Source organism: Schistosoma mansoni, assembly GCF_000237925.1.
Source record: "Schistosoma mansoni, WGS project CABG00000000 data, supercontig 0186, strain Puerto Rico, whole genome shotgun sequence".
Lineage (NCBI taxonomy): Eukaryota > Metazoa > Platyhelminthes > Trematoda > Strigeidida > Schistosomatidae > Schistosoma > Schistosoma mansoni.
Genome location: NW_017386069.1, coordinates 352374 through 376954, shown reverse-complemented (window position 1 = coordinate 376954; position 24581 = coordinate 352374). Strand labels below are relative to the sequence as shown.

At 40.7% G+C, this 24581-nt stretch overlaps 1 protein-coding gene across 1 annotated transcript; it reads left to right on the top strand.

The window, feature by feature from the left end:
- The first annotated feature begins 4269 nt into the window (after positions 1-4269).
- On the top strand, positions 4270-16729 carry Smp_093800 (hypothetical protein). Its single transcript, XM_018794420.1, has 6 exons — positions 4270-4513; positions 4548-4610; positions 4651-4748; positions 4798-4871; positions 6252-6354; positions 16501-16729. Exons 1-6 carry the CDS (start codon positions 4330-4332, stop codon positions 16612-16614), a joined length of 636 nt encoding a protein of 211 aa, XP_018647073.1. The 5' UTR covers positions 4270-4329; the 3' UTR covers positions 16615-16729.
- Positions 16730-24581: the final 7852 nt, after the last annotated feature.

Below are 24581 nucleotides of genomic sequence, written 5' to 3'. Positions count from 1 at the left end.
AGTATTTGTGAGTACGTTTAATTAATGGAACAGACAGAAGTGTGATGAATTAGTACATAAATTCATACTGGCTGTTGTTGATAGTGAAATGTGATTAGAGCCTCCAGATGAGAGAATGCAGTAATGATGGGCAATAAGTAGAACCATTCACTCATTTCCGTTAGCATCCTTAATCGTCACAACTAGAAAACGATTAGTGTGAAGTTTTGTATGCGTTACAGCGTGATACGCTGTATACATATACGCTATATATATATAGCTCCAGAAAGCTGAAGTTAAGAGGTTGGAATTTGTGCAGAACAGGAGGAAACACGAGGATGTTATTTTGGTGTGTCATAGTTGTCTTATTCCCAGTAGACATAACATATCGCTAATTCATTTCGTTAATGAGTAACACGTAATATAGTGGTGACATGGACCCACTGTAATAACTTAGCCTTTGATAAAAACTACAGAGATGCTGCAGTGATTCCCATATCAGCCTGCTTTTAATCGGTATACTGATTCAAATCAGTATGTTTACAAATAAGAAAAAAAATGCCTTGGGTGCCGTTGTCGTCATGTATTATAAGATAGCGTTCACTTTGAAAAAAGTGGTATGTTTGGTGTTTATTTGTGGGTTGTACGTCTAGCTCTGACAATATTTCAAGGTCACTTTCATTAAACAATTTCCCCAGAGTAAACATAAATTGCAGTGTAGATCATCAGCGTAGGCGATCTATGTCGAATGATTGAAGGCCTACTCGAGTTAGACGTGAATGGTGCGACGAACCAGCTGATTTCGAAGTCACACCTCGTGGTCAGCATCTAACGTGGATTACACCTTCAATGTATTGAAGTACTATGGTTGCTTTGAAGACCGTATAACACAAAGGGCGTGATTACGTAAATATATTAGTGAGAATGAGTATAGAGAAGATAAATAGACCACCTCTGTATGGGCCAGTCCATGGTGTATGGTTAACTGACGCGCGTCTGTTGTCCTTGACTTTGACAGGGGTCGATGATCTGTTCGGTATTCAGTGACTCAACTGCCGGATGATTTGGATGGGGCTCAATGACATTTCACTTCCCCTACAGAAGGATAACTGAGTGTCTGTGTTTTTACATTCCTGCAAATAAGCAGTATACAGTCGTGGATGAGGAGTGTTTTGTATCCTAATTAAATGCAGCTGGCTGCGAACAAACACTAAAAATATTTTTGGCAACTGGGAATTTTAGTTTATCAGACACAAACTCTACTAGCATATCTTCCCGTAAAACCAGACACAGATGCATTGGAATACTTAATTGGGAGCAAAATAATAAAAGCTGTACAATACGGTACTAAGCATATACTATGCTTTGTATAAGTTGTAGCAGCTGACCTGATCCTAAACAAATATTTATGAACTCGGGGTAAATCACAGCCATGTAAATTTTTCGCTTAAAAACATGTAATTTGTTTATTTACCTATTCCACATTTTGACCAAGGCCATTACTATTTTTTCTCATTTAGAAAGCAACAGGAGTGAGCCTTCACAGACCTTACAAACTGTTTCGTCGTTAGAACTATGGTCCTCTGAAACTGTTTACGGAAGACACAGATAACAGCAGCTTCTCCAAAGCTTATCATGAGCATGCTGGACGTCCACTTTAGTCTCACAACCACATCCAGTATTTTTGAGTTACTTCTTTTACCCTTTAGTTTAAAAAATAACAGGGACTACAGCCTAACATTACCAATGCTAGTTTTAAGTGGAAACCTGGTGCAAATATTTGGTTGATATTCAATTGTCAATGAAAATTCTTGAATAAATTTGTAAATCTGATGCTATTTTATTTTATTAGGTTGACAGTCGTAAGAAATTTGTGAAACACGAGCATCTTAGTACCTAGTTTATATGTGATAAACTTAAGTGATATAGTGCACATCTTCGTTACTTTCTTGGAAAGCCTACAGACTCAGGCCTACTCACCTATCTCAACCACCATGACGTGTCACGGTTATTGATGGTTGCACGCACGCTAAGCACATCCTAACCATCCATTCGTCTAATCTCATAGTTGCTTACTCAAATGCCCTATGATATGGAACCAACGTTTTTAACCACCCTAATGGAACGTATGGCACCATACATCGGTCTACGAGCTCGCTTAGCGTTTTTGTGAAAATACCGCTAGAGTCCTGTTGAACATGTCATGACCCCCCTTGCCTCCATTAAAGCAAATAAGTTTGTGTTTACTGAATACAGCGATTTTATTTTTCAAAGGTAAGACATAACAGTTGAAAATAGGAGTAAAATGGTAATGTAGAGCAGATGCACATGGCGCGACTTGTCTTCATCGATTACCTGAAGTATAGAATACGGATGTTAGCCTAACAGATGCATTAAAGAAGACCTTAATGTCTATTTTGAAAGAACAATTGAACTTACCGTATGAGGAAGCTATACTGGTACTACGGATCATATCGAAATCGAGTTCCTCTGGGATTACTAAATATTCAAACTAGAGGACAGTCGTCCAAAAATAATTTGAATAGGGACGCAGACTTATCATCGCAAGGGTGATTGGGGAACATCTTAGATGAAGCTATTATGCACCGGTTGGCATCATACGGCAAAAGAAACATGACTATGCGACTGTTAAGCTTTAATCTACAAAAAAGTGAGCATAATAACAGTTGATTATCCTGTAGTGACCGGCCTGTCTCGATAAGAACACAATTGGAATAACAGAAACAATTATTATTATTGTAACCCATTGTACCAGAGATTGTTTCACTGTATTTCTTTAACTGTATCAGACTCACTTCTTGTTCCGCTGTCCTCCTTGTTCGGTTCGAACTTTCTTACGCTCTGCCTATTTTGCCTGTACTCGTTGGCACGTCTCGGTATTCTTTCGATACCACGAGGTCGCCAATAAATATACTTTATCTGGATCAATTAAAGCCTTGTGGTTTACGAGTTATCAAAGGAACCAAGTCGTTGCTGGGCGCGTAATCGAATTGCGGTAGTGACCATAGTCCGTCCTCGACTCGACCCTACTACAACCCTTTGCTCCCTGACCACGGCTGTCCGACTTCCTTCAATGGCCAAAACAACAAAAATTCACTACATACTGCTGGCGGATTCCCGGTTTTTCAATGTTTAGCTTGCTTTCACGCACGACGTGACGAGTCTAACTCATCTATCACTGTTGTATGGCATATTTTTAATAACAAAGCTTCTACAATAGATCGATAGCGTCTCTGATTAGGTCCAGGGTTGTCAGGTGCCTGGGTCTCATAATCTTTTCAAAAACATTACTGGTATTCACTACTACTGGGCACTCAGTATTAGTTCGACTGGTTGATAGGTTGGGCTGTCCATAATAATAAAGAAAATAATAAACCGGAGATCGTTTTCCTTCATTGCTCCCGATAACATAATAAATGACAGTTATAACCGTTCCTATAGGAACGAACATGCGGACAGTTAGAGTCCCAGGCGGCAGTAACACTTATATTAGCAAAAAAACTAAAGGTACCACAGGTATCTCAGTTTAACAACACTTTACGAGTAACACCTATAATTAAATCTCGCCCACCCAGTGAAATCAAAAGTCAGGAGCGAGGAGGTCCGAAGATATATTTGATAGACTTTCGATATATCGAGGAGTGACTGATCTAACCTGGCTAGTGATCGCAGGAGACGTTGAGCACGCCGTTTCAAACAGTGATCTGGTGCGGATGCATGACCAAGCACCCTCAGCTAGTTGAGTTCATTAAAACTAATGTGGTCAGCATCCAATATTGAACACTTACACATCTATTGATTTTGGGAATTTATTTACAGCTACAAAAATAACTTTGATTTCCAATATCTACAAAATAATACCCAAAACAAGACGGACTGCCTGTAGGAATACATTGACTTGAGTGGCAGCAGCGAAAGCCGAGAAAACAAAGTTGAATCAGAGAAAATTTGCGTCAACAATGAGAGTATTACTTTAACGATGGCATTTCAGCACACTGAAACATTAAATTATGCACCTACACAAAAGGAACAGCGGAAGAAAGCACAGAACGAAGAAAACCGACCTCCATTACTTACAAGGATGGTGGATACAATAATTCTCGCTTCATTCTGGTTGGTCGCTAAGTAGACTGTCACGATTACGAAACCGAGTTGTGTTTAACTGAAGACAATTTAACGTTCTCAGTAAAACCTTAAGAACTGTCGAGGTGATGCACCAATCGTTCAACGACAGTTTGACCTTCAGGTGCTCAGTAACCTTCAACAGTAGGAGATACCGCTAAAGTGCTGTCGAAAATCGTCCTGGCTGCGAAAATTGGCGTAAATAAAATGACAAGTTTTGTCAAGCTAATCTGCTTCCAATTCTCGTCATCAGTACAGCTAAGTGTCGCACGTTTCCTCTCTCGACAATGGCCAGTAAGGCTACATCGTTCAGTTAGTTCAGCGAGTAACAGCTCTGTCACCCCAGCAGCGAAACGTGAAAACCTTCCACCAGCTAATGTAACTGAGAAAGGTATCTCAAAATAATGTTTTGGATTTCTGAAAAGTAAAACAAACGACCAAAGACGTTGGATATTTTACGATAGTTCTCGGCGGCTTTGCGCTTACAGGTGAGAAATGGATTGCATAACTAATAATTGTAATGAATAGGCACCATCTTATATGCAATAATTCAGGAACTTTTCTCATCCAAGAGCCCTAATGGTGTTTATGACGATGCCTTCAAAATTTGTAAGACTGACAGTCGAGTGCGTTTATTGTAACCAGAAAATAAGACCCCGTCTAATCACTTCTCAGGTGCTTAATCTTTTTGGAAGTTCTCTCAAGGCTCGTACCAGCCCCGATAGTCGTCGTAGAAGACAAAACATTGCGTAAGATACTATTATTTGTCGCGCTCAGCAGAGTCGATAATCTTTTGATTCGTAATGTTTACTATTTACCAGTAACTGAATTCCCGCATTCATGACTTTTACAAAGTTCGGATTATTTGTGGCTATGAACTGTCACCGTCAGTTTGTACGTTATAATCTGAACAGGAAAATTGATTGTTTTGATATTTATCGCGTTGAAAAATCAGTTCTCGGACATATCTTGAAGGGAAATTTTCCCTAAACTCGTTAATATTCCCGCTTAGTTGATTTACACAAATTTAAAACCGATGTAGCCTTCAGTCTCTAATCTTAAATCTGTGTTCAGTTATGGATTATCAATAAGCTAACTTCGCTGTAGATATTTTTGGGCTGACCTGATCGATTCGTGTACAAACGTCACCTGGATTAATGTGTACCGTTTCACCAGGTTATTAAAGTCAGTTAAATTTTCCTCAATTAGTCGCACTAGCTTATTAGAATTATTTTAAGCAATATCTTTGCCCCTAAAGGTTAAGTAATCTCAAAAGATCCGTCGACTACCGTTCTAGCTTATTATTTCCAAAACACTAGCATTTAGTTAGGTAAATTTTCAGAGAAAGCAAGTCAATAATAATTCAACTTCAAGAAAGTCACATGAGCTATGTGTTGGTTTTCACCAGTAAATATAAGTTCGTGAGTTGTAGTCCACATCGATCTTTTTACTTACGAAAATACTCACTGGATAACAAGACTGCAAACTAATGGAGGTGTTTTTTTACTGTGTCCTGGTTTGAAATAGATAGGTGAGAATTGTTCACAAGATCTGACTTATTTTGAATCCTTAGAGTGAAGTATTCTTATTGTTTAATATGTTCTGAAAGTTAGATTAAGATTATGGTAATGTTAAATGGTCAAGTAGCACATCAATTCCATTCGGCTAGTAACCAAAACATACTATACTTATTCATATACGGTAACTTCATTTGGATTTTGTGATTCTGATGAAAAACCAATGAAATAAGACATTTTGTGGATGATACTCTGATTACGTTATCTAAATCGTTCAACATGTATCAGTTAGTACTGTATTACAATCTAGTTTCACATCACTAACCGCTATCGTTATTTCAGGTTTTATGTTGATCCAGTCAGTTGTCGTCTAATCTAGCTTTTGCCCACACTATGTGGGGATTAGTGACACTATTTGACTTTCCAAGTTGTGTTAGTTGAAGAGAATTTGAACGTCCGAGTTGTTTGAAAGACAAGTGGTTTGATCACCTCTATTCAATACATTAATAACGCATATCATCGTGTAATTGACTAACTAGCTTACTGCACCTCCGTAACTCCTTATCTATATCGACGATTGACTCTTAATTTTCTTTTTCACAAAACTTCTAGCTATGACTCATGGTATGATGACAAAGGTCGACTGCATATGGCAATGAAATTTTACATTAAAGGCAATTTGGAATCTGGTGTAGTTTATCTCGAGGTTGTAGAAGTGAGTTGCCTTCAACATTCACCGATAATCTCTGCTAATTTTAAAGGTATTATTGAGAACGTTTGTATCTTAATTTAACAGTTGAGTATATTCCTTCTAAGATAAAGGAACACTGATACAGATATTATTTCAAATCTGGAATAAATAAACAACCTAAATAATGAGCAAATTATAGGCCTCGATAATCATTTTCGGTCTTTTATGTTTACTCTTATTCAATTAATGGCCATTTGTTAAGTAATTCATGGTTATTTTCCTAAATAACATCCCAAAAGTTTATTACGAGTGCAGTTGAATGACCACTGGTTCTGTCTTTTGAAGTTCATTCAGCCACGATATAAGGATCAGTTTCCTTGGGAGTTATCCATTTTTCAAACTCAGTCATCCCGGTATTTTCTAAAGTCAACTCATACTCCCATAACAATATCATTTAGGGCATCAATCTCTCACTTTGGTGTACTTTGTGATAAACCTTTTTTAGATCAATAAAGTGGTACGTCATTTGTACTACTTTACTACCACTTTTGGGATCTATAGCAAATCAAAATGACATATTTATCTATGACTTCTTTTTTTTAGTGCCAAATCATTGGTAGAGGTGTACTAATTTCTTTTTTTACTTAAACAATTGTTATGTACTTTAGAGCACTTATAACTGTGCCATATAAGTAATAACACTACTCAGTCAGCCAGTTACAACGTAGAACTTCGTACGTACGTACATCAGTTCCAGTTGCCATACCACATTAGCACAGAGATGAAGTTGTCGATTCAAATCCCATATTGGTAGAAGTAGTAAGAGTATAAGTATTATGTGAAAGATAAGGGTTTGAAGATGTTATTGAAGGAGTATAATACAGTGAAATAAATTTGGAAAGAGAAAAAGGATACGGACATGAAGAATTCAGAAGATTAGAATTTGGTAGAACACAAAAAGTGGATGCACCTTCGCCATTGCAAACGATTTTGAGCCATGTCATTCAAGGTCTCTAACCATCGGTTGCTATCATCTCGCGAATCCCAACCAGGTAGTCCACACCTACCAACATGGCTCAGTCCACTTGTCAGTGACTTCATGGATTTATGCCATGTTTTGGTCTGGCCGCCCCTAGCTTTCTTCCAACCTGCTCCTACACCATAAAGCATTGCACGTCGGGGCAGTCGGTGGTTGGGCATACGTAACACATGTCCCAGCCATCTCAACTGATGAGGTTTCACTACTTCATCAATCGATTTGCCATCCTTACCTAGTACCCGTTTCCTAACAACTGCATTACTTACTCGGTGGTCCCAGGATATACGAGCAATGCATCGAAGACACCTATGATCGAACACTAGTAGCCTACGAATATCCTCTACTCTTATCGGCCATGTTTCACTGCCATAAAGTAGGACGGGACGGACTGCTGCACAGTAAACCCGTCCTTTTGTTGCTAGACGGATATCTCGCCTACTCCATAAATGACGCACTTTGGCAAAAGCTAGACGAGCCTTCTGTATCCGTGCTGAGATTTCGTCACACACCAGACCACAAGGACTGATGAGACTCCCAAGATAAGTGAAGCTGTCAGCACGTTCAACTACTTCACTCCCTATCATTAGTTCAGGTGTCGATGCAACCCAATCCTGAAGTAACATTTTGCACTTCGAAGGAGAGAATCACATCCCGAACATGCCTGCATTGTTGCTTATAGTGGTCAGAAGACTCTGCATTTTGTCAGCGTCTTCACCGAACAAAACTATGTCGTCGGCGTATTCTAAGTCAGCAAGTGAGCCTCCCAGTAAAAGTTCAACTCCAGGAGACTGAGGTGATGAAAGTGATATCTCTAAAAGCATAGCAACGACAAAGTTAAACAAGAATGGGGAGAGTGGACAGCCCTGACGAACACCGCTTGAGGTAACCAATTCTGATAACAGTTCTCCATAGGCTCTAACTCGACCAGTTGTGTTCGAGTAGAGAGCCTTTACGAGGTTAATGTACTTCTTTGGTACTCCTTTCAGTGACAAACACTGCCATAGAACCTCACGATCAACGGAGTCAAATGCCGCCTTAAGGTCAAGAAATACTACTATTGTGGGACGTCTGAATGTGTGTCTATGTTCTAGGACCTGACGTAGAGTGAATATCTGGTCTATGCAACCACGTCCAGGTCGAAAACCAGCCTGGTTTTCTCTAGTCTGCTCTTCACGAGCTTTGGTTAGGCGTCCAAGTATTATTGAAGCTAATATTTTAGACACTATATTAGTCAAACTGGTCCCTCTGTGATTGTCACAGGAGGACTTTTGTCCTTTCTTATAGACTGGCACAATCAGTGATTGGGACCAGTCAGATGGAATTACGTCCAGTTCCCAGATTCTACCTAAGACCTCAGTCAATCTCGTTGCTAGTACTGGACCACCATCCTTAAAAATCTCAGGGGTAAACCTGTCAGGGCCTGCGGCTCTCCCTCGCTTTAGATTTCTTATAGCTTTTTCAACCTCGTAGAGAGTTGGAGGACTTACCTCAATTTGCCATTCAGGACGACTGGGGATCGTGGGTAACTGAAGTGTGGCTGAAGGCCAGTTGAACTGATCCCTAAAGTGTTCTGCCCATCGATCCAATCTCCTGGATTGAGAATGAATGATATGCCCATCTTTGTCTGAGATAGTTTCGCTAATAGTTGGGTTCCTAATGCCGGTTTCTTTAATAAGTCTGAATAGCTGTCTGCTGTTACCTATTGCCGCTGCCTTTTCCATCTCTCTTGCTTTCGCTACCCACCACTGTTCACGATCATTGCGTAGGCTTCTTATTAGCCTTCGCTTAAGCTGACTCCGCTCTTGGTTATGTTCAGAGCCAGGTGGGATGAGTTTTCGAGCATCTATCAGTGCGGTAGATGCTGCTGAGATCCATTGTTTCTCCCTGACCTTATGGCTTACCTTACTAGCGGATATCACTGCTGCTTCCACAGCTTTTCGGGTGTCATTCCACGCTGCTTCGGGGTGGGCACAACTTACATGTCTGTCTAACTGTTTTTCCAGTTGTTCCTGAAATATATTCTTAGCTTGCTTATCATTAAGTAGTATTTATTTATTTATTTAAACACATATATATTGGTACAAAAGGGCACCAGATACATATGCGCCACACAAAATAATGAAAGTAGGAAGAGAAGGGATGAAAAGACAAGGCGGACTGAAATGTACAACTAGAAGACTCTTTCAGTTAAGAAAGTTAGAACCACTCTTTATGTAGAAAGTAAAAGAAGGTTGCAGCAGGATCGCCACTGGCTTCTATTCTGAGCCATATCTGATAATGTCTCTAGCCACTGTGTTGCACCATCTCTCGGACCCCAGCCAGGGAGTCGTGAAGGACCAACAGAAGCTAGCCCTTTGCAGCTTTCTTTCATGCCACGACACCATGTCATACACTGACCTCCTCTCCGCTTTTTCCAACCAGTCCCAGAGTCGGCAAATAATGCACGACGTGGAAGTCTCTGGGACGACATTCGTAAAACATGTCCAAGCCACCGAAGTCGGTGTTTCAAGATGGTGACACCAATTAAATTATCGTCTCTGCGCCCGAACACACGATGCCGAACCTCTGCATTACTAACATGGTGTTGCCACTGAATGTCAGCAATCCTTCGGAGACAACGATGATCGAACACAGAGAGACGTCTAACATCCTCAACTCGGAGAGGCCAGGTTTCACAAGCATAGAGTAAAACTGCTCTCACCGACGCGTTGTAGATCCGACCTTTTACAGCCAGACTAACATCACGAAGGCGCCAAAGATGGCCCAGATTGGCATAAGCCGCTCTGGCTTTCATTATACGTGCATCAATCTCATCACTCACGCCACCACCAGCACTTATATAGCTACCTAGATACACGAACTTCTCAACTACTTCAATCTGCTCACCATCCAGGGTGAGTACGGGATGAGAATCCTGCCAGTCTTGTAGGAGTACTTTGCACTTGGAGGGTGCAAAGCACATGCCGTACCTGCGGACACTGATTGCCAACTGATTAAGTGCGGATTGCATGCCTTGGGCATTATCGCACAGTAAGACAATATCATCCGCATACTCGAGGTCAAGAAGTCGTTCTCCAGGCAACATATCCACACCGCCATTACTTACATCCATCAGAGCTGTTTCCAGGATGTCATCGATGGCAAAGTTGAAGAGGAATGGTGAGATCGGGCAACCCTGCCTAACCCCACTGCTCGAATGAAACAAGGGAGAAAGGTGGTTGTATGCCCTCACTCTGCCTGAGGTGTTCGTATACAGGGCCTTTAAGATGTTAATGAACTTCTCAGGCACACCCTTCTTCAATAGACAATTCCAGAGAACAGTCCTGTCCAACGAATCGAAGGCAGCCCTGATATCAAGAAACACTACGATTGTTGGCCTGCGATAAGTATGACGGTGTTCTAACATTTGGCGGAGGGTGAAAATGTGATCAATGCATCCTCGACCAGAACGAAGACCAGCCTGCTCCTCGCGAGTCAATCGTTCTCGGGTTTTAAACAACCTACGAAGAATGACAGAAGCCAATAGTTTGGACGCAATCGGAAGTAGACTTATCCCCCGATAGTTGTTACAGGAACAACGTGAACCCTTTTTAAAGATAGGGACGACTATTGACTCATTCCATGATGTTGGAACACTTTCTTGCTCCCAAACGTTTGCAAACAACACCGTCAGTTCCTTAGCCAGAAAGTCACCACCATCTTTAAAAAGAGCCGGAGGTAAGTCATCTGGGCCAGGTGATTTGTAGCGCTTCAAGAGTTGGAGTTCCTTGCGGACTTCCGCCTCGTTTAGTGGATCAGTCGTCATCGGCCATGGGGGGCAGGACAAACTGGTTGATGTTGCCGGAGCAGCAGGTCAGTTGAACTGCCCTTCGAAAAATTCCGCCCATCGTCCAAGACGTCGAGAGATGTTAGTGATTGGCATCCCGTCATCCTCGTAGATTGTTTCACTCACACCAGACTTCTTGCTGCCAGTGGCTCGGATGAGTTGGAAGAGCTTCCGGCAGTTACCAGATGCAGCTGCTGCTTCCATCTCATTAGCACGCTCCGACCACCAGGCTTCTCGGTCCTTACGCAAACTTTGCCCAATTTCATTACGTAACAGCTTTCGTTTGTGGTCGAACTCACAGTCACCCGGAGTAGACCGACGGGCTTCCATCAGTTGTAAGGAGCCAGAAGAAACCCAGTGCTTGTAAGCGGGACGTTTCGCGAAGCCGCAAGCGGCTTTACTCGCCATTTTCATGGCGTCGTGAAGATGCAACCAATGCTCATCTATACTTTTCGGTGGGATGGTAGCTAGCCTAGAGGCTAGCTCTGCTCGATACTTACTTGCAACAGATGTTGCAGCCAGTTTACTAACATCGATCCGTTGGTGGTGGTCAATCCTTCGGCCACTGAAAAGTAAGCTAAGATTGGCGCAGACCAGGGCATGATCAGACTCCAGATAGGTACTCCAAAAGGAGCGGCAGTCTTGTACACAACCACGCCAGCGGTAGCTGATCGCGATGTGATCAATCTGAGTCCAGGCTTGAGATGCAGAGGGAGGACGCCAAGTGGCACACCGGCGATGACTGTGCCGGAAGTTAGTGCTAGCCAGAAACAGGTTGTGGTCTGTGCACAGTTGCAGCAAACGGTCCCCGTTATCTGTCCTGCGACCAACAAGTCCCCATCGGCCACCTAAACGACTCTCTTCTGTGCCTAGACGCCCGACCTGAGCATTCAAGTCTCCGGCTAATACTACAATATCTGTCGAACGCGCTTTCTGGAGAAGAACTGTTAACTGGTGGTGAAACTCATCCTTGATTGCATCCGGGCTGCAATCTGTCGGGGCATAGGCGGAGATGACGAAAAGACACCGTTTCTCACTCCGGTTTCTTCTCACTTTGATGGAACTTTCTAATCTAACAGCACATAACCGACTGTTAATGGGGATCCAATCGATTAGTACTGCCTCAGCCCTAGCGCTTAGTGCAACACCAACGCCTGCAAGACCAGACGAGGATGCCACAGAGTCCCCGGATAAGCGCACGTGAAACAAGCTTTTCGAAGCGACAGATGGAGAACGAATTTGTAGTACTTCACTAGAGTCTTGAATACGAGTCTCGGATAGACAGCAAACATCAACATTAAGACTTTCTAAAGACATAGCCAGCCCCATCTGTTGTCCGATCTGCATTAGTGTGCGAACGTTGAAGGAAGCCAGCTTGAACGGCGTACGTGGTTTCAGAAAGACTGCTTCAGTATTCGTAATCGGTGGAAGCATTCACTTTCAACCAGACAGTGACTGGAGATCGTTTAGATAGGACAGAGTTTCCACCATGGGCGAGCTACTGCATAAGTTGGAAAGGAAGGATACACAATTTGGGAATAAAGGGAGTGAAAAAGCGACGTAGTAAATAATAGTAATAATAATAATAATAATAATGGTAATGATAATAATAGTGTAAATTGTCTTGCTTCTAATATGAGCGAGAATAGTATCGTCAATAGAATTCATCATTTCATTTATTTGTGTGTGGGCTGTGATACTGCCCGGGTGCCCAAACCGAAGCAGGTGGTTTTCTTAGGGGGCCACACCCCGAGCCTTTGACCTAAAGGTCTGATCCACAAGGCAGTGGAGCATCGTGAGGAGATGCGCATATGTACCTGGTGCCCTTTTGTACCAATATATATGTGTTTAAATAAATAAATAAATAGTGAGGAGATGCAGTCCCATGGTAGCCGGTGACCAACAGCAGGTTCATTCGCCATTCGTTCCATCAGGATACTGGAGCCCATGTGCACCATTGGTTTGGAATCAGGGTTTTCCAACTCCCCTAGGTGGACCCTCCGTGTCCACCAACCCGGTTAAAGCGCCGGACATTCGCTTTTCGTCCTCTCACTTTCGTAAACAACACCCCCGCCACGAGAAGGCAGTGAGTAGGACTTCCCTGGCAGAGGCTATATATTCACTGGCCATGTGAGAGCATTTGGAGAGGGAGAGTGGACTCTCCCCACTCTCGGCCGTACCAGGGCATTTGGGGCTTCCCTGCAGTGTCTTTCCTACGTCCAGTAAGACGCAGACAGATACGTGCTCGCACTAGAGGATGATCTGAGTCTAAACATGTGCTCCAGAATGAGCGACAGTCTTCTATCGAGCCCCTCCATCGGTGGCTGATAGCGATATGATCTAATTGGGTCCAACGTTGGGACGAATTCGGGGGTCGCCATGTCAAAAGATGTTTTTCCTTATGCTTAAAGTTAGTATTTGCAAGAAATAGGTGGTTATCTGAGCACAGCTGCAACAGACGGTCGCCATTATCTGTTCTTTTAGCCACGACACCATAAGATCCTCCCAGGTGTCTTTCCCTTTCACTTAGTTTACCTACTTGAGCATTAAAGTCACCAGCCACTATTACTACATCAGAACGCTTAGCTTTTCGGAGAAGGTCAGAAAGTTTCCTGTAAAACTCATCTTTTATATCGTCTGAGCTGCAGTCAGTGGGAGAGTAGTCAGAGACGACGAAAAGGCAACGACGAGTTTCCCTATCTTTTCGAGTCCTTACTGATCCGTTTAGTCGGACAGCGCATAAACGACTGTCTACTGGGATCCAGTCTAAAAGAGCTAGTTCTGCCCTAGGACTTAATGCTATACCTACTCCAGCGAGGCCACGGGAAGCAGCTTCAGGGCTTCCAGATACACGAAGCGTTCATCGAGATGGTTCTTTATTTTGATTAGGTGAGATCAAATGAATGACGCTACTCGGATCTTGTATGCGCGTTTTGGAGACGCAGCACACATCGATGGTGTAAGATTCTAAAGTCCTAGCTAAGGTTAATTTGACATTTCATACCGAACATGGAAAATTACATCACAGTCACCATCGTTTTTGCCTTTGAGTCATGCCGAACTCCAAATTATTAATTTGTATAGTCTCTAGGACCTAATCCAACATGTAACTAGTCTACAAATATTAATCCAGTGCAACTACCCTTCATTCCCTACGTAATCTCATGAACCAATAGCTTATTCACATTCAAATTTTATCTTGACTAATTACCAATGTCACATCCCCAATACGACCCCTTAAAACAATCCTTATGAATGAAGTTCTGGAAATAATATACTTCATAGTAATTTAAGCCCCTGCACAAAACTAACCAATGAAGTTACTGCTTGTTGGCATGAGAAGAATAAGATTCCTAGTTTGCTCCTTTGAGACTCAAACAGCCTTTGACTACAGGTCCCGGATGATATGGTTCAAGGCAAGTTATTCTGCTCTTATTCCAGAACATTTGATTACCTTACAATAACTTGCTTTCTGTCTGTTCATTTTAATACAACCTTCCTTTCGTTGGCAATCCTCTTTGTTAGGAAAAATCACATCAACTGGGAGTAGTACACTTTTCTGAAAGGTTCGGTATTTTATCTACCCTTCGCCTTTTTCTGGGTAACTACGTATTTGGCTGATTTGCTAAAAGCATTCAATCTAAAATATCCAAGCAGCATAGATATCTTCAACTGGGACGCTATGATATTCCAGGGTACTAGGCAAAGTGAAAATCTATATTCAAAAAGTGTTCACCATGTATTGTTTTTTTAGCATAAAGTTGTCCTTCAACTCCAGTTTGCACCCGCATGTGTAGTAAGGGTGTTGGACGTATTAACTATACTTAGTTTTCAGTTGAATTTTGAAATCGATATCAGAAATCACACATCTACTAGGGACGAATAGAGAAAAAGTACAAACATCCGAGGATGTTTGGGCTATAAAAAAATAACCATAAGAAGCACTAACCAAGCAAGAAAATTCCAACCAATTAGTCTTTCCTCAAAATAAAATCAGAAGTAAGATCTATCCTTCAATGTCTGTACTATTGATTATATAAAGTTACAACACAGCTTTAGATGTTATTCTGCCCTAATACATATGATTTTTGTGATACTTGCGTTTCTCAGCAGTAGTTGAATTTGGGTTCCTGAAACAGGGGTACAGTCATCGTATTATTATTTCCCACAGTTGGATCGAAATGTTTTTTTCTGTGAACCTTTAGTTGTCCGATCTTTCTCGAATAATCGGAATTTCCTCGTAATAACAACTTGTTATTTAGACTTAACATTAATTGTTTCCTAAACTGTGTAGAGAACCATACTCATCGCTACTTAAATCTGAAAACACTAGTTTATTGGCAAGAAACAGTTCCGTACACTTCACATCCCGCGCCATAATTGTTTTCACTGTAATAATTCGAAGTGGTATGCATTTTTGATAGATCATATATCCTCCACCTGCTCAAAATTTTCTATTCACTAGCTTGCTAAATAACCATACAAATGAATACAATGAAACTGAGTCCCATAAGTCTGTATTTAAACCACATACCTTATTTTGCGATTTAAAATGCAGAGATAGACATCTTTTTCATAATGAATAAGTCACTCTCATTATATTGACTCCCCCCTGGTACGGCCGAGGGTGAGGAGAGTCAGCTCTCCCTCTTGAAATGCTCTCACATAGCCACGCGTACACAACCACTACCGGGGAAGTCCTACTCATTGCCCTCTCGCGGCGGGGATGTTGTTTACGAAATTGAGAGGACGAAAAGCGAATTTCCGGCGCGTGGAAAACCCTGATTCCAAACCAATGGTGCACATGGGCTCTAGGATCCTGATGGAACGAATGGCATATGAACCAATCGTTGGTCACCGGCTACCATGGGACTGCATCTCCCGACGTCACTACACTACCTTGTGGACTAGACCTTCAGGTCAAAGGCTCCGGGTGTTGCTCCCTAAGAAAACCACCTGCTTCGGTTAGGGCACTCGGGCAGTATCACAGCCCTCACACAGTTCAATGATAACTGCTACTGGCCTCATTGTTATTGTGGCGCATGTATATTTGGTGCCCGCTTGTACCAATGTTTATGTATTCAAATAAATAATTACTGTTTGCATTTTCAAATTTTCAGTTCTATTGTCTGCAATAAGAAATATATGTCTGGAATTTATGCTACTTTACCACTAGAAAGTAGATAAATATATGACTTCCTTTTGAAAAACTGGTTACTGTTTCTTATTTACATAGTTAAACATAGTCGTACATTAATAAAAAAGTTTACTCTTCTGTTTTTTTTTCTTTTTCTCATCTAATCAGAATGAATCTAAAGAATTCGATTATCGATATCTAATTGTTGAGACAGAAGGTGGTTTCTCAAAGAAACAAATTATACTTCGTTCTTTCTCGGAAGTTGATAATCCTGATTTATAAGTGATCAATAATTAAAATGCACTAGAAAAAATGCAAATTTGATATCATTTTGTATACATGAATAATTTCACATGTATAATCTATACATATTCAGCCAATATAAAATTTTCTGTTCATATTTTTCTAGTGGGTAATTAAATCAAACCATCTATCGTTTGCCTTATATACACATGACGCGTTGCAACGTCTTTATGCTTATAAGAATGGACAACATTCTTAGGAACTTGAAGTGATTATAGTCGGAGTTTAATGCCCTCACACAAATCATTCAATTTGCGTGACGCATATATATTTGGTGCCTCTCCGTACCAATGTTTATTTGTTAAAATGAATAAGTTTAATGCTATCCTCTTAGCGTAATTAGTTTGTGAGCACGTGAACCTTTGATTGAGGTACCTGGGATAAGTGTTACGCATCCACAGCCATCGCCTACCTCGACACGCAATGCTGTCTGACAGAAAAGTAGATTAAGAAAAAGCTAGGGGTGACCAAATTAAGGAATAACACTATTCCACAAAGTCATCAAGTACTGGTCTGGGTTGCTCTAGCAGATCCAAATTATCTGATTGATGTCCTCAGAATAACTGTGAACAATGGTTAGGAACCTTACGTGATAGCTTAGAATCGGTTATAGTGGTTCAAATCCATCTATTCGGTGTCTTTCCTTAAGTGTTGATGTTTATGCACTATTCTATGAATTCATTCCAAATTTCCAAAGCATATTTTCTAAGTTTAACCTACTTGCTGTAATCTGAATTTTTCGATGTTCATCCTGTTAATTTCATCTCTATGTTGATATGATGTGAAAACTTGAGCCACTGGACATTTGTCCTGGGTTATGCGCTGATGATGACTAAATTAATGTAGTGTTTGTTAATATTTTGTATTTGAACGTGGTAATCTTGTTTGTCTACAGTGGAAATCTGTCTTATAGGTAGGATACTGGTTTATTAGGACCCTTCCTTGATGGACAGACCGCTTGAAAATAATTTTACCAAAAATAGTAAACTTTTGGAATCGCGATTAAAATCTCACTGCTGACTCCATTATCATAAATAATCAGTATCCTCACTTAAATTTCTTATTTCATAAACAGAAACGATTTAAAATGCTTACTTACTTACTTACTTACGCCTGTTACTCCCAATGGAGCATAGGCCGCCGACCAGCTTTCTCCAACCCACTCTGTCCTGGGCCTTCTTTTCTAGTTCTTTCCAGTTCTTGTTCATTCTTCTCATGTCTGTCTCTATTTCTCGGCGTAATGTGTTCTTTGGTCTTCCTCTTCTCCTTCGACCTTCAGGATTCCATGTGAGGGCTTGTCTTGTGACACAATTGGGTGATTTCCTCAAAGTGTGCCCTATCCACTTCCAGCGCTTCTTCCTGATTTCTTCCTCCGCTGGAATCTGGTTTGTTGTCTCCCACAGTAACTTGTTGCTGATAGTGTCTGGCCATCGGATCCGAAGTATCTTGCGTAGACAGCTGTTAATAAACACTTGTATCTTCTGGATAATGGCTTTCGTAGTTCTCCACGTCTCTGCCCCATACAGAAGAACTGTCTTGACATTTGTATTGAAAATTCTAACCTTGGTGTTGGTTGACAATTGTTTTGAGCTCCAGATGTTTTTCAGCTGTAGGTATGCTGCTCTTGCTTTGCCGATCCGCGCCCTCACATCTGCATCTGATCCACCGTGTTCATCAATGATGCTGCCCAGATATGTAAAGATTTCCACATCCTCCAAAGCTTCTCCGTCAAGTGTAATTGGATTGGTGCATATTGTATTGTATCGGAGAGTCTTGCTTTTCCCTTTGTTTATATTGAGACCTACTGCTGCTGAGGCTGCTGCTACACTGGTCGTTTTCTCCTGCATTTGTTGTTGCGTTTGTGATAGAAGAGCCAGATCATCCGCGAAGTCTAAATCGTCAAGCTGCATCCTGCCTGTCCACTGTATCCCGTGCATTCCTCCAGATGTTGACGTCTTCATAATCCAGTCGATCACCAGGAGAAAGAGAAACGGTGAGAGTAGGCAACCTTGACTAACACCGGTCTTTACCTCGAACGAGTCGGTGAGTTGTCCTCCGTGGACGATTTGGCAGTTTAGTCCATCATAGGAGTTCCGTATGATATTGACTATCTTCTCAGGCACGCCGTAGTGTCGAAGAAGCTTCCATAGTGTCGTCCTGTCCACGCTATCAAATGCCTTCTCGTAGTCGATGAAGTTGATGTACAGTGATGAATTCCATTCGATTGATTGTTCCACAATGATACGTAGAGTTGCGATTTGATCTGTGCACGATCTATCCTTACGAAATCCAGCTTGTTGATCTCGAAGTTGAGCGTCCACGGAATCCTTCATCCTGTTTAACAATACTCTGTTGAAGACTTTTCCTGGTATTGAGAGGAGAGTGATGCCCCTGTAGTTGTCGCACTTGCTCAGATCGCCTTTCTTTGGTACCTTAATCAGAAGTCCTTTTTTCCAGTCTGTTGGTACTTGTTCTTCGTCCCAAATCTTACTGAAGAGGATGTGGAGTATCTTGGCAGTTGCTGTTACATTTGCTTTCAGTGCCTCTGCCGGGATGTTGTCTGGTCCCGCTGCTTTGCCGATCTTGATTTGTCTAATGGCCATGCTGATCTCTTCAATTGTTGGTGGGCCAATATCGATTGGGAGGTCTGTGGGTGCTGCTTCGATGTTGGGTGGGTTCAGTGGAGCTGGTCGATTCAAGAGTTCCTTGAAGTGTTCTACCCACCTGTTTCGTTGTTCTTCAATATCGTTGATTACTTTGCCTTCCTTGTTTTTCACTGGTCTTTCTGGTTGACGGTAATTTCCAGCAAGTTTCTTTGTTGTATCATACAGTTGTCTCATGTTTCCCTCTCTTGCAGCCTTTTCCGCTGTCATCGCTAAATCTTCCACATATTTACGTTTGTCGGTCCTGATGCTCCTCTTCACTTGCTTGTTTGCCTCTGTGTATTCGGCTTGTGCCTTGGCTTTTTCTGCTCTTGTTCGGCTGATATTGATTGCTACCTTCTTGTTCCTCCTTGCTTCAATTTTATCCAGTGTACCAACAGTGATCCATTCCTTGTGATGGTGCTTCTTTCGGCCCAGAACCTCCTGACATGTTGAAACGATTGCCTCCTTGATACCTTTCCAGTTGCTCTCCAAGGTAGTTCCCTCCCCATTGAGTAGATCATGAAAGGCCTCGAACCTGTTGCTGAGGGCTATGTTAAATTCGTTGATTTTGTCAGCATCTCGAAGAAAGGCCGTGTTAAACTTTTGTGATGTTGTCCGCGCCATTGTCCAGTGTTTCTTGAGTTTTAGTTTCATCTTGGCGACCAGCAAATGGTGATCGGATGCTATATCAGCTCCTCTTCTGGTTCTCACATCCTCCATCGTCCTCCTGAACTTTTTGTTGATGCAGACATGGTCGATTTGATTTTGTGTAGTGTGATCCGGTGAAATCCAAGTGGCTTTGTGTATGTTTTTGTGTGGGAATATGGTGCCACCTATGACCAGTTTATTGAAGGCACATAGGTTTGCAAATCTCTCACCATTTTCGTTCCTTCCTCCCAGTCCATGTTGTCCCATGACGTCTTCGTATCCAGTGTTGTCCTTTCCAACCTTGGCATTGAAATCTCCCATTAGAATGGTCAGGTCCTTGGTTGGGCACTTCTCGAAGATTGACTGCAGCCTATCGTAGAATTGGTTTTTAGCGTCTTCATCGTAGTCGTTGGTAGGCGCATAGCATTGGATGATGTTCATTGTAATGCCCTCTCTCTTTGTTTTGAAGGAGGCTTTGATGATCCTCGGTCCATGAGATTCCCATCCTATAAGTGCATTTTGTGCTTTTCTGGACAGCATCAGTGCCACTCCTTGTGTATGTGGGGCATTTTCTTCTTCATGACCGGAGTATAACAGAAGTTCCCCTGAAGACAGTCGTTGTTGTCCAACCTGCGTCCAATGTGTTTCACTGATTCCAAGCACTTCCAGGTTGTATTTCCTCATTTCCGCAGAAATTTGGAAGACTCTGCCGGTCTCCCACATTGTCCGGACATTCCATGTACCTATAAAAATTGTTGCTCTGGTTGTTAGAAGGTGCATCGGCCTCATGACTTCCGAAGGAACTCGGCTTTCATCATGAGACGTCATTTTTCCTTCTACTCCCAGGGCAGAGTTTGAATGGTTTGAATGATTTTTTCTGGTTAGCGTTTTTTTAGCGAGTTGATTTTCTACGGGATGGGGTCGCTAACCCCATGCCCAACCCTCCTCCTTTACCCGGGCTTGGGTTGCACTGAAATCATAACACTATCTCCTTACGGGTTAATATTTACTAAGCCAACACTACAGATATGCTACGTGTAACCGGTGTTAAGTTTTTATCATTATGGACTCGGGTCATCTTGATAAACTAACGAGACCGGCAACGCTAATCTCTTTTTGTCATGTTATTTGATAGAACATCTTATTTATATATGTAGTCGACAAACGTTAATCGCCCACGGACCTTCAGAAGTGCTTCGAAACCTTTTCTTAGTTCCCTAAATTCTGTGTTGTTTCTATCAATAAACCTTTATTGGCATTTATTATGAACTGTTTGAGATCGTTATTTTTAGTCTTTGAGAATTGTGCTTCAGACTATATCTTGTGGCTTTCAATGTCCAAATCCTGTGTCGAATAAATTAATAGAACAACTCACTAATATTTTCTGTCTATGTAAACCAGCTACTTGCTCTTAAAACGTTTTACATGTTAAACACACTGTTTCCCATGTAACTCTTCCAGCCAGTCTTGTCATATGTCAAAGCAAGCTGGTGTAAAAGAAAGGAATAATAATGAAGTAATTTGGATTGAACTACAAAGGTATATTAAACTTGTCAATTTTCATCATGTACTAAACCCGAAATTCGATTATATTAGAGAAAACAATGAAGTGAAGATTTAGGAATATTTAAACGTACCTATCCAATAGATTCAATTGTAATTTATCTGATAAAAAGCACTAGTAATGTGTAGAAAATCGGCAACTAAATGCACCAGTTTTTGATTTGAGTCATCTATCTATCGAAATGATGCGGATGGGTTCACTGTTTCTTTTATCCTAGATCATGAGTTTTAAAATTGTCTCATTTCAAGAATTCATTTGTTTTTCTCAAATCATTTTCTGTGCTTAATCACTTGTGCTATTGAGGTGTAGTCTACTTATTTCCATATAAGTAGTATATGGTAATGATCAGGCATAGAATATATTTTGGCAGAAGACCGATAAGGAAAGAACTGAAATGAAGCGCAATTGGTGGGAAAATGCATGAACAATGGAATTAGAGAAGATGAACTGATATTTACAGAAGGGACGGTGAAGATTGAAACACTTGGTTGTTAATTTGCAAATTAACTGTTTATCATATGGTTATCAGAATTTAGTGAGATAGTCTGTAATTTTTGCTTAAATAGATTCGATTGTCCCCAGTCGTGTTCTGTTCATTACACTATCACTACTACCACTCTGCTTTGATATTCATCTTAATAATTTAAAATCTCTGTACTAACATTGTGTCAAATTGGATCAATACACATATATGGCAGGTTCTACATCGCTTATGTCTGGTTGACTTATAAGAAGATATAATAACTGCTGAAGCTGTTTACATGTGTTTAAGCCAAATAGATTGACCTTGGGGCGAAGACTATATATTCACAAATTAGTTTAAAATATGCAATGTTGAATCCATACCTTAAATTCATAAACTCACTAATAAACAATATCCACGATACTTGATTCAGTAGCATAGAATCCATAACTTTTTACAGCATACTCTACAATATGCTTTTAAATGGCTAATGAGAAGTATTCATCCTATTGATTACGAAAGAGACAAATGTTAGGTGATTGAAGCCAATTGGTAATCATCAGGTAGACCTATTTATATTTCTTGTCTGATCATTGTTTTCTATGAAAGATTGTTAATCTTGAGTGACGATATTATGTTACTAATGCTGAAGTACAAAAGTATGTGTTCAGGTGGAGTGACATTAATTCAATCTCAAACCGTCGACTTTAGAGTCTTGAACATGTTTCACGTATGTTAACTGGGCGGTTACCAAGTCACATTATTTATGGACAGTGGAAACAACGGAGAAGTGTCTAACTTATGGCATGACGCTGTACTATGAAAGATAGCTGTGAAGAGCTGTCGTCCCATTAATACTCCCAGTTAGGAGTCATGGAGATTGCACAACTCAATAATTCTAGACATTATCAGATATTACTCAGAGTAAAAGCCAGGAATGATCCTTAATTAGTTATACATTACGATCTTCGCAACAGTAGTCTTCCTTAGGCAATATTCTCCAACCCAACTGTTATTGCTGTTGAATACTGTTGTCCATTCATTTATAGACCATGTGGCTCTTTCACTATTATCAATTTGTTCGTGTGATGCTTTTTGGCGCTTAGCTGTACCAGGATTTTTACTTACTGTCGAAAACAAAAAACTATAACTTTGTGGGAACTAATACTCCTTATGGAATTAGAATTCATGGCACACTGACCTAAAACTATCTTTCGATTACCTCCAAATATTTGCACTATCAAAACAGTTTATAAGACATTGAGCCACTAATACTACTTTTCACGTTGCATCTTGTTCGTTGGGATTCGATTAACACCAAAGAAATAAATGGTCATGGCACTGATTACTGCTTAGTGACCAATCAGTGTAAAGTTGTAGAGGATCAATTCCTCTATATCTGACTCCAATAAATAAATAATATCCCGCTAACTGATTATTTACTGCAGGCAAAATCTCCTAGTAGAATTACGGGTTTACTCGAGATTATTCAAAAGCCTGAACACCAGTTGTAGAGATAGTTTATTGTTGAAGCCCGGTAAAATCCGCAAGCGTACAGATAGCAAGCACACCGGGAAAACAAGCGTGTGTGTGTGTGAGTGTTAAAAATCCATATATATTTTTGAGTGTTAATGGATTGTGGATAAATTATTGATTGTCTTTGTTTACAACCAATGAGAGAACAAATTAAGGATTGATGTGCAGACATGCGCTCAATCAGACTCACACATAGATTTACAGTGGGTTAAATGTTAGGATTACAGAGAGCACACAAAAAATACAGTAGTTGAATGGGCTTGGTACAAAGTAATAAGTGCATTGTTTTGTTTCTTTTCATCAATAAACCCTATACTGAACGGATCATATTTGAGGGGTGAAGGTTCTATTCAATTTGAATCCAACTTAATTTTGTTTTTTCTCACCACAAAAAAACATTCTAACCTTATAGACATTGAACTGTCCAATTTTTTCTGAAAGGGGTTGGTGGATATCGTTTGTTTTACCTACTAAAACCTCGTGGTTTATACACCTATATACTACGTACAACTATCTCCTTACAAATAGAAATCTACCAAATATAATTCAAACTGCAAAAGAACATCTGAATCTAATTAACTTTCATGTTCCATACTCTTTCCCACTGTACACAAATCTGGATCATAGTTCTGTGTTGTTACTGCTGTTTTTATTAAGATAATAAACTTATTATTTTTCCAATGATAGGCTGTATATCAGAAATTTGATCTGACGATAGAGAGAAAAACAGTCCAGATTTTCACGATGTATCTAGTACATTCATGTGACTACCTTCAAGATTTTTCATTATCAACAGAAATGATACAAATTGGTTTATATCTGTGGGAATAATGACTTACCATTTTAGAATTTCCCCTTGTGACTTAGTTTATTGTCGTTAGCTTTTTTCTGGTAGCCATCCTATAAAATAATCATGATCTACCTTCAAGCAATAAAGAAAAGATCCTCTCTATTAATAAATTTTTGGGGTTTTAAAAAAGGAAAACAAACCATGAAATAGATGTGGGTTGTTAGATTCCCAAAGGGACCCGTAGTTTTGGCTTAGTAGGCTGTTTTGTTGTGGAAACCTTTATCAAAAAGCTTTTTTTTT

Bases quoted from the DNA above. Each gene is read 5' to 3' on its own strand.
- Smp_093800 (XM_018794420.1), top strand. From the start codon at position 4,330: ATGACAAGTTTTGTCAAGCTAATCTGCTTCCAATTCTCGTCATCAGTA. The intron at 4,611-4,650 runs GTGAGAAATGGA...TGTAATGAATAG, and splicing joins CGGCGGCTTTGCGCTTACAG to GCACCATCTTATATGCAATA. The intron at 4,749-4,797 runs GTGCGTTTATTG...ATCACTTCTCAG, and splicing joins TTTGTAAGACTGACAGTCGA to GTGCTTAATCTTTTTGGAAG.